This window comes from Chiloscyllium plagiosum, chromosome 4 (assembly GCF_004010195.1).
Source record: "Chiloscyllium plagiosum isolate BGI_BamShark_2017 chromosome 4, ASM401019v2, whole genome shotgun sequence".
Classification (NCBI taxonomy): domain Eukaryota; kingdom Metazoa; phylum Chordata; class Chondrichthyes; order Orectolobiformes; family Hemiscylliidae; genus Chiloscyllium; species Chiloscyllium plagiosum.
Genome location: NC_057713.1, coordinates 53,462,148 through 53,479,058, shown reverse-complemented (window position 1 = coordinate 53,479,058; position 16,911 = coordinate 53,462,148). Strand labels below are relative to the sequence as shown.

Genomic DNA, 16,911 nt, shown 5'->3' with positions numbered 1-16,911 from the left:
TCAGGTTTGTGGATTTTGGGCAGGAGGTAGAAACGGGCGGTGCGGGGTTGTGGGACTATGAGGTTGGAGGCAGTGGATGGGAGATCCCCTGAGGTGATGAGGTTATGGATGGTCTGGGAGATGATGGCTTGGTGGTGGGAGGTGGGGTCATGGTCAAGGGGGCAGTAGGAGGAGGTGTCCGCGAGCTGGCATTTAGCCTCAGCAATATAAAGATCAGTGCACCAAACAACCACCGCGCCTCCCTTGTCTGCCGGTTTGATGGTGAGGTTGGGGTTGGAGCGGAAGGAGTGGAGGGCTGCACATTGCGAGGGTGAGAGGTTGGAGTGGGTGAGAGGGGTGGACAGGTTGAGGCAGTCAATGTCGCGGCGGCAGTTGGCTATGAAGAGATCGAGGGCGGGTAAGAGGCCAGCACGGGGTGTCCCGGTGGATGGGGTATGTTGGAGGCGGGAGAAGGGGTCGTCAGAGGGTGGGCGGGAGTCCTGGTTGAAGAAGTAGGCACAGAGGCGAAGGCGGTGGAAGAAATGCTCGATCAAGGTAAGTATCATGATTAAACACTACTTTCACTCTTTCTCCATCTATGTAATCTCCTATTCAAAGCTTAAAACAATGCAGAGATAAAACCTGGCACCACAAGGGAAAGAATACTCTCCAAAATAGCCCTTCAATCCTCTTAGCCAATTGAAACCAGTCTAGGTGCTCACATGGGCCCAGCATTACCCCAAAAATACTTACATTCAATGTAATGTAATCTTTGTCCCAGTTGATTAATAGTTTCAATGCTTTTTTCTGTTCTCCTTTACACAGTATGAAAATTAACACACAAGCACAGGAAACCCAAGAAATAGTGTCTGGCATACTGATGCAGCTGTAACAAGAAATGGGAGCAAACACATTTGCACCTAAACCCATGATATACAAAGTTTCAGGTCAGTAGTAATAACGAAAGCAAGAAACAGATAAGTACACATTGGAGTCTACATTGTCCTCCGGAACCTCCATATTGCCATATGGCAATGCTGATGGTTTTGAACTAAACTTATATACACTGCAGCCTCTTACCAATTTTCACCACTATGTGAATTTTAATGACTGAACGGAAGGCTTTTGTTTGTATTAGTCTGACCAAAATCAACCTCTGACCACATTCTATATACATTGTATCTTGGAACCGAACTATAAATTAGTCACCAGCTGAAATTTAATTACATTTTCAGTAAAACAAAAATCCTTTATTCTTCTTTTCTCAATTTAAAGAATAGTTAAGAAAGAATTCTTAAAGAATTTAAGACACATTTTAAAGAATAGTTTTCTGATTTGGTGCTTCCAGTTTAAAGTATAACTCAGGAATTCAGATGTGTGCTGTACATGAAACAAAAATAGAAAATTCTGGAAACACTCAGTGGGCCTGGCAGTATCTGAGAAGACAGCAATAGAGTTAGTATGGTAGGTCAATGACCTTTCCTCACAACTGCTAGTCATCAACCTCAAATATTAAATTGTCCAATATATTGCCTTGATTTGCTGAATGTTTCCAGCTTTTCTGGGTTTATTTTTCAGATTTTCAGTACGTGCTGCATTTTGATTTTGCACATAATTTTCCAGTTATTAGTCATACAATCCTTAATTGTGCAACACAAGCCCCAAATTCTTATGTATTCCCAGCGGTGAGACAAATGTTGCAACTGCAAAATTTGGAAATGACCCCTTTAGAGTCAAATACAGCAAGGAAAGAATCCACATTATATAACACCTTTGATCTTAGCTTCATTTGCAGGCAACACCAGTGAAATCTTGATGATCTAAAGTAAACATTCCTGTCACTTGTGACAATCGTAAATTTTCCAAAAACAATCTGAACTTCTTATTCATTCTGATGTTTTTCCTGGACTGCATTTTCACCATACTTACTGCTAAGACGCTCCAATGAAAATAAACTGAGATTTGGAAACCTCAACCTCGTCATTGGTTGCATGTTTCACTATTTTTCAGTCACCACAATCAATACTGAAAGAAGTGCAGATACACCTACAGCGCTAAAAGAATTACTGTTCCTTTGGATTTTGAGTTTAATAATGCTAGCTAGTTTCAACATAAAGTTCATGAGTCTTCCAAACATTTTGTACATTTAGGATTGGCATTAGTCTGGGAATTGTGATAATTGCAATTCAGTCCTGATATCACTGCTTTCACAATTCTGAATTAATTTATTTAATGATAATGTTAAACTACTTTGAAGAAAACTCTTCACAGGTTGGCCTCTAACTGTAGTCATTGAAATTTCTTTGAAGTGCCTCTTGCTCCACCAAAGTAACTAACAAAAAAGCAACAGAAACATTATTTGCATAAATATATTTTCAGCTAAACTTTGAGTGAAGCTGCAATATTGGAACATGAAGGAAACTTCCAGGAAACTTCTCCAAGGAAACTTCCAGCAAGACTCTTGACAGATGAGAGCCAGCTGAAATTGAAAAATGGGATCAGGTCTCAGCACACCTGGCGTGGTCGGGATGGGTTGCATCTGTCATTGGCCTGGAATATGGATGCTGTCCTGTTGAACAATGTGTCCAAAAGTACAGCAGTCTTACAATAAATGAACGGTCAAATATTTATTGTGTCACCATCAGTGGCAAGCTATTTCTCAAGTAACTGTCCTTCAGCAGTCAAAATGAGAAGCAAAAATGCTATGGCGATTGAAATTAATGTGAACAAATAGGGTTGATCTCCACATCAGAGAGAAACACAAATGATCCATTATTATAAAAAGCATATTTGTAAAGTAAAAACAAAAAAAAAGTGGACAGTTCTGAGATACCTTCCTATTCTGGGAAGTTCATGAAGCTAAGGTGATATTCTGGAGGACACTTCCATTCAATAGGTTAGTCTGTGGTGACCAATCTTTAATCCCCCACAAATTCTTTAGCATGTCTGCTTATTTACCATCTGCCTAGAAAACAAGATCTCATGAAAATATCACACTATTCAACTTATAAAGAAAATACTTATATCAAAAGTACTGGCATCACAATGGAGGCCTTTTGGTGCAGTGTTGATATCCTTAGTCCCAAGTGCAAGTCCCACTCCACGATTTGATGACCTAGGAACATGCATTCAGAACAAGGCTAAACAGGTTGTGTATTCAACCTGTAAACTCTTCTGACATATTTCAATTTCAGGAAGTAACTGCAGGTCAGCCATGTGATGGAAAGAGATTGGAGCCCCTACCATAACAATCCATACAACTTGCATGCAAATGTGTATGTTGCCGTAACAAGTCAGATTCCTCATGAAGCCAGTTAGCTTTGTTAATCAGTGTGGGACACATCAATGCCTTTCCAGGTGAGGTGGATTTGGGTCCTGCCTCCTTGCCCTACTGCTCTACATTTCAATGAGATCACGCCTGAGTTAATAATCTCCAACTTCATTTTCCTGCATTTTTTCCATTACCTCTACATTAAAGAATTCCATAGGTTTACCACCTTCAGAGAAACAAAATTCCTTCTCATCTCTGTCTTAAATGGGTGACTACTTATTTTGAAATTCTGCCCTCTGGTCCGAGACTGTCCCACAAGGGGACACAACCTCTTTGCATCTACCTTATCAAGAACCCTAAGATGTCTGTTTCAATAAGGTCTGCTCTCATTCTTCTAAATTCCAATGAGTGCAAGTCCAACCTAATTGAAAAATTCTCATTGAAAAAAATCACTCCATACCCAGGATCAACCGAGAACCTTTGCTGGACTGCCTCCAATGCCAATGTGTCTCTCCTTAGATTAGAGGATCAGAACTGTTCATAGTATTCTAGCTGCTGTGTGATCAACATTTTCTATCATTTTAGCAAGACCTCCTCATTTTTATATTCCATTCCTTTCAAAATAAAGGTTAGCATTCCAATTGGCTTCGCTATTACCCACTGAAGTTGGATGGTAGCTTTCTATGATTTATGCAATAGGATTCCCCAAATCCTTCTGTGCAATAGCTGTCTGCAGTCTTTCTCCATTTAAATAATATTCAGCTCATCTATTCTTCCTGCAAATAACTTCACATTTTTCCACATCTGCCAAGATTCTGCACACTCACTGAACTGTCTATATCACTCTGTATATTCTGTTCTCCCCTTTGCTGCAGCTCTCCTCTGTTCTATCCATATGGTTTTTGGGCGTAACTTCCTTCCTGTTGGCATTGCTTCCAGGTTGCCAGGTCACATGGACCAATATTTTCTATTATCCAAAAAAGGTACAATTGATTCCTTTACAATTGAAGCAAACCCTCAGAAGTCCTTTTCAAACAGTTTTAAAAACAAATACAGATTCTACAGAAGTTTTAAAGGCATTACAAATATTCCTTACAGTACTCCTTCCAGACCAAAACTTATCACAAGAGAGAAAATTTGATAGACAATGTAAAATATTAGCTTGTAGGATTATCCACTTTTGTGAGGTATACTGAACTCTGAAATATACTTGGACTGAAAGTAATTTGCTTATAAAGAGACCTTTCTTTATAAACATTAAGAGTTTACAGAATTCATTCAGAATTAAAAATGTAATTTAGTGATACCCCTAAATCACATGTAACTCCATTTCTCCCTATCCAGATACATTTGACGTAAGAGGTAACTTTACTGGATTTATTCTAATGAAGATTTCTTTACTCATCTCAAAATAACTGTTCTGAAAGAGATTCTGTTACAAATTCATTGATTTTCCTTTACGTGAAATTACGAACCCTTAGCAAAAGGGTCTTTTATATTTTGAAAACCCTATTAGTCATTGGTACTCACCAAACCTCTTGTAACCCATAGAATGCACTTCCTCTTCTTCACTGTAGTCGTCTGTTAGAACAAATAGTTCAATTAGTGAAACAAATTGGAGCATGGAATTAACAAATACTAATAGAAGAAAGTAAAGACTAGACTCCTATATTCTACATCAAATTATTAACTATAATCATTATCAACTTGTTCACATTGTGTGCATCCTTATTAGGAAAAGTCATAATCTTCATCCATATTCCCTCACATCTGAAATTAATAGGGGTTGACTTTTCCATCACAATGTATTTTACATAAAAAATACCAGTCTTCTTTACGTATTGTACTGGCTTATTTTAAAGTAGTGTTTCCAGATTTACCTTTTCTATACAGTTTACAGTATTATAAATGCTTTTACGAGGTCATATTTCAATTGCTCCTTTAAGGTTAAAAGCTTAAATTCCTCAATCTTTCATACCAGGATTGCCTTATGGGGTTGCTCTCTGAAATGCCTCCATATTTTCACTTTCTGCCTTGTGCCTTCGTGACAAGACCTTCATGCAATATGTTTTTCATGTCTACTGTTTCAATAATGACTTTAATTCATAAGCTAGCTGCGATACAGTGCAACGTTACAGTCTTGAAATGAAGTAAGGATAAAAGAAAGGAATTCCAAAGGTGAGGTGAGGGTGACTGTCCTCGACATCAAGACAGTAACAAAAAACCCTACATAAACTGGAGAGAACTCGCCAGTGGTTATAGTAATTTAGACAGGAAAACAGAAAGGAAAATAACTATGTTGCTGGAGATAATCATCTCATCCCTTTGGACATTAATGCAGAAGTCCCTCACGGTACTGTCCTGGGCCCAACCCTTTTCAGTTATTTCATCATTAACCATAGCTCCATCATAAGGTGGGAAAGTTCACTGACAACTGCACAAAGTTCAATACCACCTCCTCAGATGCTGATACCTTGTCCACCATCTGCCAGTCAATGCCTAGATCTATCAAGAGAAATTCTAACCACTTCCACTTGTCGTTCAACAGTATCACCATTACTGAATTTTCCATTATTAATATCCTGAGGTTGACCACTAGACCATCCATATTAACAATGTATCGATAGAGCAGTTCAGAAGTTGAGAATTCTTCAATGAGTAACTTAACTTCTGATTGGTTGACCCCTGACCAGTCAGGACTGTGATGAAATATTCTCCACTTCCCTGGATGAATGCAGTTCTAAAAATAATCAAAAAGCTCAACACCATCCTGATAAGCAACCTCCTTGCTCAACACTCCATCCACGATCATAAAAATTATCTCTACAAGTGTGTGCTGCAGTAGCAGCAGCATACCAAATATGAAACGCACAGCAGGAACTTACCAAGGGTCCTTTTGACAGCACCAGCCAAAAGTATGACCTCTATGACTGAAAATAATGTATGCAGTTGCCCTATGGAAAACTAGTTGAAAAGTGTGGTGCTGGAAAAGGACAGCAGGTCAGGCAACATCCGAGAATCAGGAGCATAAGCCCTTCATCAGAAATCTGTGTGTGTGTGTGTGTTGCGGGGGGAGCTGAGAGATAAAATAGGAGGGAGTTGGAGCTTGGGGGGAAGGTAGCTTGGAAGGCGATAGGTAGATGCAGGTGTGGGGGAGGGGAAGATGGTGATAGGTCAGAGCAAAAGGTGGAGTGGTAGGTGGGAAGAAAGATGGACAGGTGAGAAGTTGAAGAGGACAGGGCCGAGTTGGAGGGTTGGATCTGGGATGAGGTGGGGGGAAGGGGAGATGAGGAAACTGGTGAAATCAATGTTGATCCTGTGTGGTTGGAGGGTCCCAAGGTGGAAGATGAGGAGTTCTTCCTCCAGGCATCGGGTGGCTACGGGCCTCCTCCACCACCAAATCCTAGCCACCTTCCCACCTACCAATCCACCTTTTGCTCTGACCTATCACCATCTTCCCCCTGCCCCACACACCTGCATCTACCTATCGCCTTCCAAGCTACCTTCCCCCCAAGCCCCAACCTCCTCCTATTTTATCTCTCAGCTCCCCCCGCAACACACACACACACACAGATTTCTGATGAAGGGCTTATACTCCTGATTCTCGGATGTTGCCTGGAAAACTGAAGAACATCCACAATGGGGAGTTAACGATTTACAGATGCCACAAACAGAGCAACAAACACTCCTCAGAAGATTTTACAACTTGAGAGGGTCACAGAGATAAGGAGCAATGGTGCAACTGAGAAATATATTTTAAATTTGAGCTTTGAGAAATAAAGTAAGCTGGTAAACAGAGGGATAATAGATAAATGGACAATAGAATTGAAGCAGCAAAGCTTTTGATGGCCTGTAATTTATGAGAGATGTAGAATGGGCATGTTGCAAAGTTGGAAGAATAACCCAGTCTAGACATTCGAGGTAATTTTTTCACCGGTCTTCTTTACTCAAGCACATGCAAGGGAACCAAAGGACAGAACAACGTCTCTCCTCTGATACACAAAAGAACATTTAAGGCGTATCTTATATCTCAACGTTCAAGAGACATTAGTGTTCACATGATTCGTCAATTGCACAAATGGTTATAGCAAAGTTTGAACAATTGATAGAATATCTGTTTCTCAGTCAGAGTCTGCTCACAACTTGCTCTTGGCTGCTTGCCTACCCTATTGGTCAGGATTCATTCTCTCCCGGTCATGCTCAGGCATGCTTATGCTGTGCTTAGCCTTGTTGATCAGAATTTGCTTACTTCCATGTTTGCCCAAACATACTTGTGCTATATTAACCCTTTCAGTGGTTCAAAAGGAATAATAGAAGTCATTTCTAGTGGTCAGAAAGATATGGATGAGAGTTTCAACAATGGAGTGAGGATGGACAGAGATGACCAATGTGATAAAAATCAAAATATGATCTCTTTGTGAAGGAAATGATAGTGGGCTGTTAACTCAATGCTGGGTCAAGTAGGATGGCAAGTGTGCAGTCTGATACAATGGACAGAAAAAGCGATTTAGTTAGTAATAATATTCAGAGTTGTAGTGCAGTTCAAAAACATTGGTCTTATCTATGTTCAACTGGAGGATTTTGCAGTTCATTGGATAAGACAGGGTAGGTGGTGCAGAGGTACAGCTGCATGTTATTGGTGGAACCTGTCATCAGATTATGCTGCCAGAGGTATTCAGATAAGAATAGATTCTCAAAGGAATATAGAGGTAACAGGATAAGTAACTGGTCCATTAGATGAGCATGAAATCAAGCAAATCTAGTTCTACTGGACAAGAGAAAAGAGGCATTTGAGGAAGATGGTGTGGCCATTCATATCCAAAATTGAAGTGAAGTCAAGAAGGATGAGGAGTGATGGTGTACCACCATCTGTATGAGGATGCCATTTGTGACTTTCATTAGAACTATTACAGACAGAAGCCTGATTAGACTGATTCAAGGATTAGGATAGATGTGGAAAAAATGAGCATTGGTTACAATACTGACAACATATTTATGGCACTTGAACAGGAACAGAAATTGTATTTGAGAGGTTAAGGGTTTCTTTCTCAGGGGTTGACACCAGTAGTTTTCAAAGAAAGGTGGAGAATACCTGAGTAAAGGGAATATTGGAACAACAAAGGGAAAACAAGGCAGTTAGTTGGTGGGAATCGATTCAAGACAGCATCAGGTGGATTTCACAGACAGGTTGAGGTTGGAGAGGGAATGGAAGATGGTAAGGGAGAAATTAGAATTTGTAACACTTTCAGGGCTAGCTTGGGCCTTATGACAGGTTTGGCCAGAGGAAGGGAGTTTGAGACAGAAGAAGCTGAATTGATTGTCTTCATTTTAGGAACAAAAAGGTTGATGAGCATGTTGTTGGAGCTGAAGGGAAAGAGAATGGGTAAAGAAAGGTTTAATGAAATGGTAGTAGATGAAGAAAGATACTGGGATTTGTATTTGATGTTCAGGATGATTCCGGACAAAGAAGCAGATTAGCAGGTTACAGCATAGGCTGCAAATGTTTGATAAAATTTAAGGAAAGGAAAACCTGCATTTAAATAGTGCTTTTTCAAACATGTCAAAGTATTTTCAGCTAATCAACTACTTTGAAGTCCAGTTACTGTGAATTGTAGGAAAGGTCAGCTATTTTGAAAATGTCAGGATCCCACCAACAGCAGTTAGTTAAGGGACAAAAAAACTGTATATTTTGTGACTAAATATTGGCCAAGACACAAGTGATAATTTCCTGTTGTTCGTCAAAATAGTGCAATGTGATGTTATAAGTCAGGCAGAGTTCGAACTCAATTTAATGTCTCATTTGAAAAGTGGTATTGCACTAGAGTGTCAGCCATGACCAATCAGTTCTAAAGAAACGTCATATTATTAACTCTGTTTTTTCTTCTACATATGCTACCAGAGCTGTTGATCTTCTTCTTCATTTTCTGCTTTTAGTTTAGGCTGTGACAGAGTCACGCTTTTTACTGGCACATCTATTGTAGGAAATGTGTTGAGAAAATGAGTAGCTTAGAGGTGTTATGGTGAACTGAGAACCAATGAATAACTAGGAAGTTGGAATTGTGAAAGAACGATCGAACGAACTCTTTCTGGGAGAATAAGTCAGGGGATGTGGCTGGTGAGGAACAAGAAGCAATCAGTATGTGGATGAGCCATTGAAAGGCTACGTTGTTTCTTGTCAAACTACATTGAGTTTAGAAATTACTGTTGGCACTGTTAGTGAATGACATACTAGCTTGTTAAACATTCATCTCCGTTAGTTTATCAAAAGTTAACACTTTAATTTACGACAGAATATCACTTCTGTTAAACCAGTTGACAAAGAAATACTAAATAAATGTGTTTAGTGCCATTCATCAACATCAACCTCCTCCTCATAAGTCCTTGACTCATAGTAGTCTTCCCATGTCTATCCAATCATTGCCAGTATTTTTCAATGTCAAAATCTTCCTTAAAGTTTCATGCCAGCAAGAGCTAATACCCTAACATTACTGAAAATAATTTCCAGGACATGGTTTCAAAATGAATTATTGAAAATGAACAGGGAAATCTACAAATAGCTCATTACATTAACTGTCACAGGGCTTTGGAATTTCATTAGAAAATATGCCTCCTGATTCATTTTGGCCTTACTTAGTGATTGTACAACCAAAATGTAATGCCCTTCTTTGGATTCCACAAGGGAAACTGTGAACCATTCCAGTGCAAAGCTCCTGCACTGGTTATGTTTATAGAAAAAAAACCTGCTACTGAAAGTCCACATTTACATCTAGTGCCATGGAGCCATCATTGAATATAGTGTGAATCCATGCCACGATAAAGAGGCTGAGCACACATAAATCAATGGTTGTGTTATCCAACTAGTGTCTGCGTGAGGAGCTTTGGTACCTGTCGTTCATCTACAGCAAACTGCTGCCACTGTATGTTGGTAGTGAAGGAGTGAATGTTTAATGCACTTCACTGTGGCCCAGTGATCAGCTCATGATGATAAGTAGGTCAAGATGACTCCTTGATCACACATCTTATGATGGAAACTCAGAAACAGGCCCTTCGGCCCAACAAGTCCACACCAACCCTCTGAAGAGTAATCCACCCAGACCCATTCCCCTACATTTACCCCTTCACCTAACACTATGGGCAATTTAGCATGGCCAATTCACCTAACCTGCAAATTTTTTGGACTGTGGGAGGAAACTGGAGCACCCGGAGGAAACCCACGCAGACACGGGAAGAATGTGCAAACTCCACACAGACAGTCGCCTGAGGCGGGAATTGAACCCGGGTCTCTGGCACTGTGAGGCAGCACTGCTAACTACTGTGCCACCGTGCTGCCCATAAATCAACCCTCTGAAATAATCCAGTATCCAAGCCAGGAGTGTCCAAAATCTTCAGGTCTTTCTGGCTAATGGAGTCTGGAGGTATTGGTGCTGGGGTTCTTCCCTTTTACATCCACAAACATTCGAACACTTAAACCCTTAGGATGGTCCTTAATGGTGATTTAGAGTGTCGCTTACAAGCACCTGCTCTAGTTTGGCAGCATTTTGTGCAAATTGGTGATATCTAAACTTCATCACTCACCCAACCCACACCCAAGCTCACTGAACTTCTGTAAATGGGATTTATTCCTGAAGAATGTTTTGCACTCCATATAGTCTACATTGTAATTCTCAATAGCTGGAATTGGAAATTCAAACGTGGTGATGGATTCCTGCCTGTTGCAAAGCAGAAGAGGGGTGGGGGTCATGGCTTTATTTTTTTTATTTATTCTTTCATAGGATGTAACAGGCTAGGCCAGCATCTGTTGCAATTCCTAACTGCTCTTTTTGAAGTACAGGTACATAATCCTTCATCTGAAATGCTCAGGACCAGCTGACTTTCGGAATTCAGAATTTTTCGAATTTCAGAATAAGTGATGATTTGATAGTGAAATTTTTAAAAAATCTTATCAAACAGCAGAAGCACTGTGAGTAAAACAGGCCCTTAAACAGAACTGAGGCCTGCCAATACTAGGCCACGCCCCCACACGTCGCATCTGAGTGACACACATCATGGGTGTGGAGTTAAGTTAACTGTTTGCACATGAAATAACCTTGTTAATGAGAAAAAAACTTCACGAAAAACCTTCAGATTTTGCAGCTTTTCAAATTTTGGATAAAGGGTTGTCTACCTGTACTACACAACCATCTTGTGTAGGTATATCCACAGTGATGTCAGGTCAGGAGTTCCAGAGTTTGACTCCAGCAAGAATAAAGGAACAGTGGTCTCATTCTAAGATTGGATGGTGTGTGGCTTAGAGGGAAACCTGTAAGTGGTGGTGTTCTCATGTATTTGCTGCTGTTGTCATTCTATTTGATAGTGCTTATGGTTTGGAAGGTGTTATTGAATTATGGATTTTGATTAATTGTCACATTGATGAATTGTTGCATTGTGTCTGTGGATGGTACACACTAGTGTCACTGTATATTGGTGGTGTGGGAGTGAATGTTTAAGATAGTGATGGATGTGATGCTGACTAAGTAGGCTGTTCTGCCCGGGACAATGTCAAGCTTCTTGAGCATTGTTGGAGCTACTCTAATTCAGGAAAGTGGAAAATATTCTATCACCTTGTGATTTGTGCCTTGTTGTTATTGGATAGGCTTTAGCAAGTCAGGAGGTGAGTTTCAAGTTTGCCACAGAATTCCAGCTTCTGACCTGTGCATGTAACCTGAATATTTATATGACTGCTCCAGTGTCTGGTTAATGGTAATCCCAGGGTGTTGGTAAGAGAAATTTGTCTATGTTAATGTCAGTGAAAGTACAGGGGAGAACGTCTAATTTTCTTGAGTTGGAGGTGGTTGTTACTTGGCACTTGATATCTGTCATTCATTTGAGCTCAGTTAAGACAGCTTTGAAGGACCACCTCTACTTCAAATCCAGATATGTTAGCAATTCATTGTTTTCCTCTGACAAATTTGATTCTGAAGTGTGGTTACAAGAGTTTGTCCATAATTCAATTTGAAGGGTATATCAGCTGTCAGCTGCAAATCTGGTTCAAGTTTATCAAGAAGCCAACAATTGATACATTAGGGGAGGGACAATTAAAATGAAGTTAAAGAAACAGAACAGTGTTAGTTGACGACATTCCAACTCTTTGCCCATTGCTGTACATTCAAATGAAACTCTCTTGTTTGGGAAGAAACAGAGCAGGTGGAAGAGACTGGCTTAGACATTAGTTACCCAAAACCTGTAATACTGAGTTTTAAAAAAAACTTGTCAAAACTTCATTCCTTGGGTCAATGCCTTATCACACAACCAAAACAACAAATGGTCAAAATATCAAGAGAGACTTGCGTCCCACTGTGCAGTCCACCCCCACCATTTACAAAAAGTTAATTTATTGCCCTGTCAATGTGGGTTCCACTTGTTTGCCGGTCAATCCAATTCAGACTATGTTTTGCACATCGTTGAAAACTTGACTGGCACTATTGAGTGTGCTTACAGAGTGATGGAGTTGTTAACCATAGCATTAACAAAAAAAACTTCTAATGTCCAGAAAAACCCCTCTTGTATTCAAGTTTTCATTGAAATTTTGTATGTTTCACGTTACAATTTGATTTGTTTTACAGTCTCTTATAAAAGCTGTCACATAACCATTCATTTACATTCGCGCAAATAGAATAAAAACTCACACTTTTTGCAACTGCACATTCTCAGCAAATGTTGAGCCTGAGTAAAATTGCTTCCAAGACTATACGTTGCCAATTGGCTGTTCGGAGATGAGCAATGGGGAAGGAAGTGTGTATCAGTTGGAGTATGTGGAGGCTCGGGAGGAAGAGAGAGTTTCAAGTGGAACAATGACCAAGGCTACATTGATTTTAAAATAAGCGGCATTGCTCTGATCTAACTCCACTGCAAATCCAAACAGTGACGGTTAAACAATAAGGCACCGATGAACATGCTTTCAGGGAGGGCATGGTGGCTCAGTGGTTAGCACTGCTGCCAAACACCACTAGGGACCTAGGTTCGATTCCTGCCTTGGGCAGACTGTCTGTGTGGAGTTTACAAAGTTAAAAATCACACAACACCAGGTTATAGTCTAACAGGCTTGTTTGGAAGCAGTAGCTTTCGGAGCAATGCTCCTTCATCAAGTGGTTGTGGTATACTCCAAAACTATCTGATGAAGGAGCAGCGCTCTGAAAACTACTGCTTCCAAATAAACCTGGTGTTGTGTGATTTTTAACTTTGTACACCCCAGTCCAACAGTGGCACCTCCAAGTCATGTGTGGAGTTTGCATATTCTCCCGTGTCTGTGTTTTCCCGATTCCTCCCACAATCCAAAGATGTGCAGGTTCGGTGCAAATTAGGGGCAAATATAGAGGGATAGGAGAATGGGTTTGGGTGGGATACTCTTCGGAGAGTCAGTGTGGACTTGTTGGGCTGAAGGGCCTGTTTCCACACCGTAGCGATTCTATGATCAGAGAAGAAAGAATGCTGAGATTTATAGAATTGCAAGAGGCGTCATCGAAGTCTCCAGGTGCTGCCCTACAGGATTGTAGCATCAGGCTTTCCAGTGGTTCCAGGGGTGAGGAAGATAGGTCAGAGAAGTTCAGTCTTCTGTTCCCTGGAATAAAGAAGACTGAGAGAAAAAAATGCGCCCAGTAGATAGTAGGAAATTGTTGACCCTGGCAATAGAATAGTGGAAGTAGTGGAATCTGGTCCAATAACAACATTTAAAAGGCATCGGGATGGGTACATGATTAGGAAGGTTTAGAGGGATATGCGCCAAATGCTGGACAGTATTAATTTAGGATATCTGGCTGGCATGGACGAGTTGGACCTAAGTGTCTGTTTACGTGCTGTACATCTCTAAGACTCTATGACTCTATAACTACGTGCTTTCAAATGCAATATTGAGTCTGAACATTACTGGGGTTGTAAATTTAAACAATACAGATCCTGAACAGAAGTCTCACGGTTTGATGAGTAAATTCAAGAAGAATTCACCAACTCAAGGGCAGTAAGCAGGTAAGAGCGGTAAGTCAAAATAAAAGTGGGGCTGCTCATGAAGGAGGCAGGACTAGTTTCTACTGGGACACTTCCAACTCGAGTTCAATAGATGTTTTCCTTTGTAAAGTCTGGATAGTGCATTTACTGAAGAGAGGTTTAGGAGTCGCTGTAAGCAGCCAAATAACTTTAACACAGCTCTCGGACCGCTGGCATATAATTACTACCAGATGTTCTTTTTTTTAAAAAAAGAGAAACAAATTAAAGGACATTGCAAAATCCGGGTCAAAATGCCTGCTCTCAGAATGTCGAGTAAACAACACGGTTGAGGGATGTGGAGAATTCAGCTCGCGAAAGGCCATTCATCATTATTCAGAGGACAATTATGAATCGATAACTCCTGCAGCTCCCCCCATACAGAATAAAAACATCACCGAAACCCAACAGGTCGCCGAGAAATGAGGACCCCCACAAAGTTCAGTGGAAAAAAATAACATTGTCAAAAGACTCCTTCATGTCTGTTCGACCATATAAACAATTTGTTGATGTTGACAAAACCAATCACGTAACGAGAGTAAGTTGATACTTAATGTTTTGAACATTCAAAACAAGTTGTGTGCAAAATCAATGAAATGAATGTGTATACAACTGTATCTTATTGTTCAGCATGGATACAATACACGTCAACGCACTCATCAAATATAAGATTCTTCACACTGGAAGGAATCAGATATTTCTCGAGTAATTTAAATTTCGCTCGAACTTGAAACCTACCTTTCATTTTGGCGGCGAAGCGGCTCATTAAAATAAATGGGAAACAATGTCCTCAGTCCAGTCAGCTAATAAGATGATACCGGTGTTTTGACGCTTTACGCTGCTTTCATGATAAATACCTGGTTTTCCCTACAATTGAATAACCAATATTCAGAGTTCCCACATAACACACGTTCTCAGGGTTTCTTCTGAAGTTTTTAAAAAAATATATCAAGCTATGATTCAAAATCCGTCAGCATCGGAAGAGCGAGCAGCCCTGAATGGTTTTGAAGAACGTCTCTCTCAAGTTGCAAGCTGCATTCAGCAAAGTGTCTGGATTCTTGAAAGTTTCAAGCAGAGGCTTTTACTCACTGGCTGCTATCAGACCACAAAAATGCAAAACGCAAAAGGAAGTCCCCAGCCTGCAGGCTTCTCCTCCAGCACGTGTTTCCATCATCTGCCTATTTGTTTACAATGGGGATGAATGCAAATTCCGCTGGAGCCCCAGGTACTGCCTTGAGCGAATACCAACGGGTGATATGTCCGGTTCGTATTACACGTTACGTGACTCGTAAGAGAAACGAGTGCAAGCAATCTGGTTTTCATTTGGTCTCAAAATGCAAAACATCGCAAAACTCTTAGAGGCAGCATCGCGCAGTTCTGCGTTGAAACATTTCTCCTGCTCCTTATGACTGGTTTTGAAATCTTCCCGAGTACAGTCTAAACAAATCATGATGGAATAACAAACTGATATATTGCTAGTCGCTGCTGTTTTAGTACATTATAAACAAACGTAGCTTCTTGGCTTTTCTATTTTGATCTCAACTTATTGTTATATTGGTGAGGAGTCAGTAGTAATCAACCATCAATTTGGGAACAGTGAGGAAATTGGCTGGAAGACACATCTTGTTACATGGGATGTTTCGCCACAGGGAGCAGTAACGCAGAGATCATTGCAACTTAAGAGAAATATTGATGACTTGAAATCAATCTCATTTATAAAAAATTGAGGCAGAACAATAATAGAGGGAGAGGCAAACATTGAGGAATAGCTTTAGATTGTTCTAGTGAAGAACTGGTACAACAGGCGACAACCAAGTGGATTTTTCTGTTCATTCTATAATTCCATTAACCATTTCTAGCACATAATTAAGACAATCTTCTAATAGTCAATTTGTTTTTGACATTTGACTCCACTGAAATCAGGTATAATCGGGGGTTCAGATCCATAAATTCACTTCTTCCTAAATCCATAACACTTTTCAATCCTATAACCCTCCCAAAAACCCCTCAGTTATATGTCTCTCCTCCTCCTTTCATAAAATCATTTTTGTTGTTGTTCATTTTATCTCAAACTCTGAATTCAGTTTTTAAACCTGAACTCCAGTCTTCTCCAGTCTTATCTGTAGAATTCTCTTGAAAACCTCTTCGGCTAGACTTTTGGTCGCTTATCTTGTTCCTTGGTTGAGCATCAAGTTTCTGTTTTGTGAAGTAGTTTGCACAAACGTTAAAGGTACTGCAGCAGATTTTGTAGTTAACAATAAAGTGAGGACACTTATCACTGACCATGAAATAAGTCTGTGAATTCCTGTGATCTCTCTGGTCAGAATTTCACCTCTAGCACTACGCAATAGCTGACTGCAATGTCCTTGACTGGGCATTTATATCTGGAGCTAGTGCAATGATATCAAATATTCCCAGCAGAAATCATACAGAAGGACTTCAAACAGTACTGAGATACACTCACTTCAAAAATGTTTATATGGAGTAAGTTAAAGCTTGTAACATACACAGGGGGAGAAGATAGTAACTAAAAAAGTTTTGAAAAGAATATTTTTTTAAATTGCCTAAAAACTCATTGATTTATCATTTATTAGCATTCCAACCTGACAAAATTATTTTTTCAGGACAATAATTTTATTAATTAC

At 40.0% G+C, this 16,911-nt stretch overlaps 1 protein-coding gene across 1 annotated transcript in view; it reads right to left on the bottom strand.

Moving 5' to 3' along the window:
- colec12 (collectin sub-family member 12) overlaps positions 1-15,509 on the bottom strand; it is a 204,107-nt gene extending 188,598 nt beyond the window's left edge. Inside the window, exons 1-2 of the mRNA XM_043688229.1 lie at positions 15,005-15,509; positions 4,781-4,831 (exon numbers count right to left, since the gene is read on the bottom strand). Of these exons, the coding sequence (XP_043544164.1) occupies positions 4,781-4,831; positions 15,005-15,032 (79 nt within the window). The 5' untranslated portion in view covers positions 15,033-15,509. The remainder of the gene's footprint in view (positions 1-4,780; positions 4,832-15,004) is intronic.
- Positions 15,510-16,911: the final 1,402 nt, after the last annotated feature.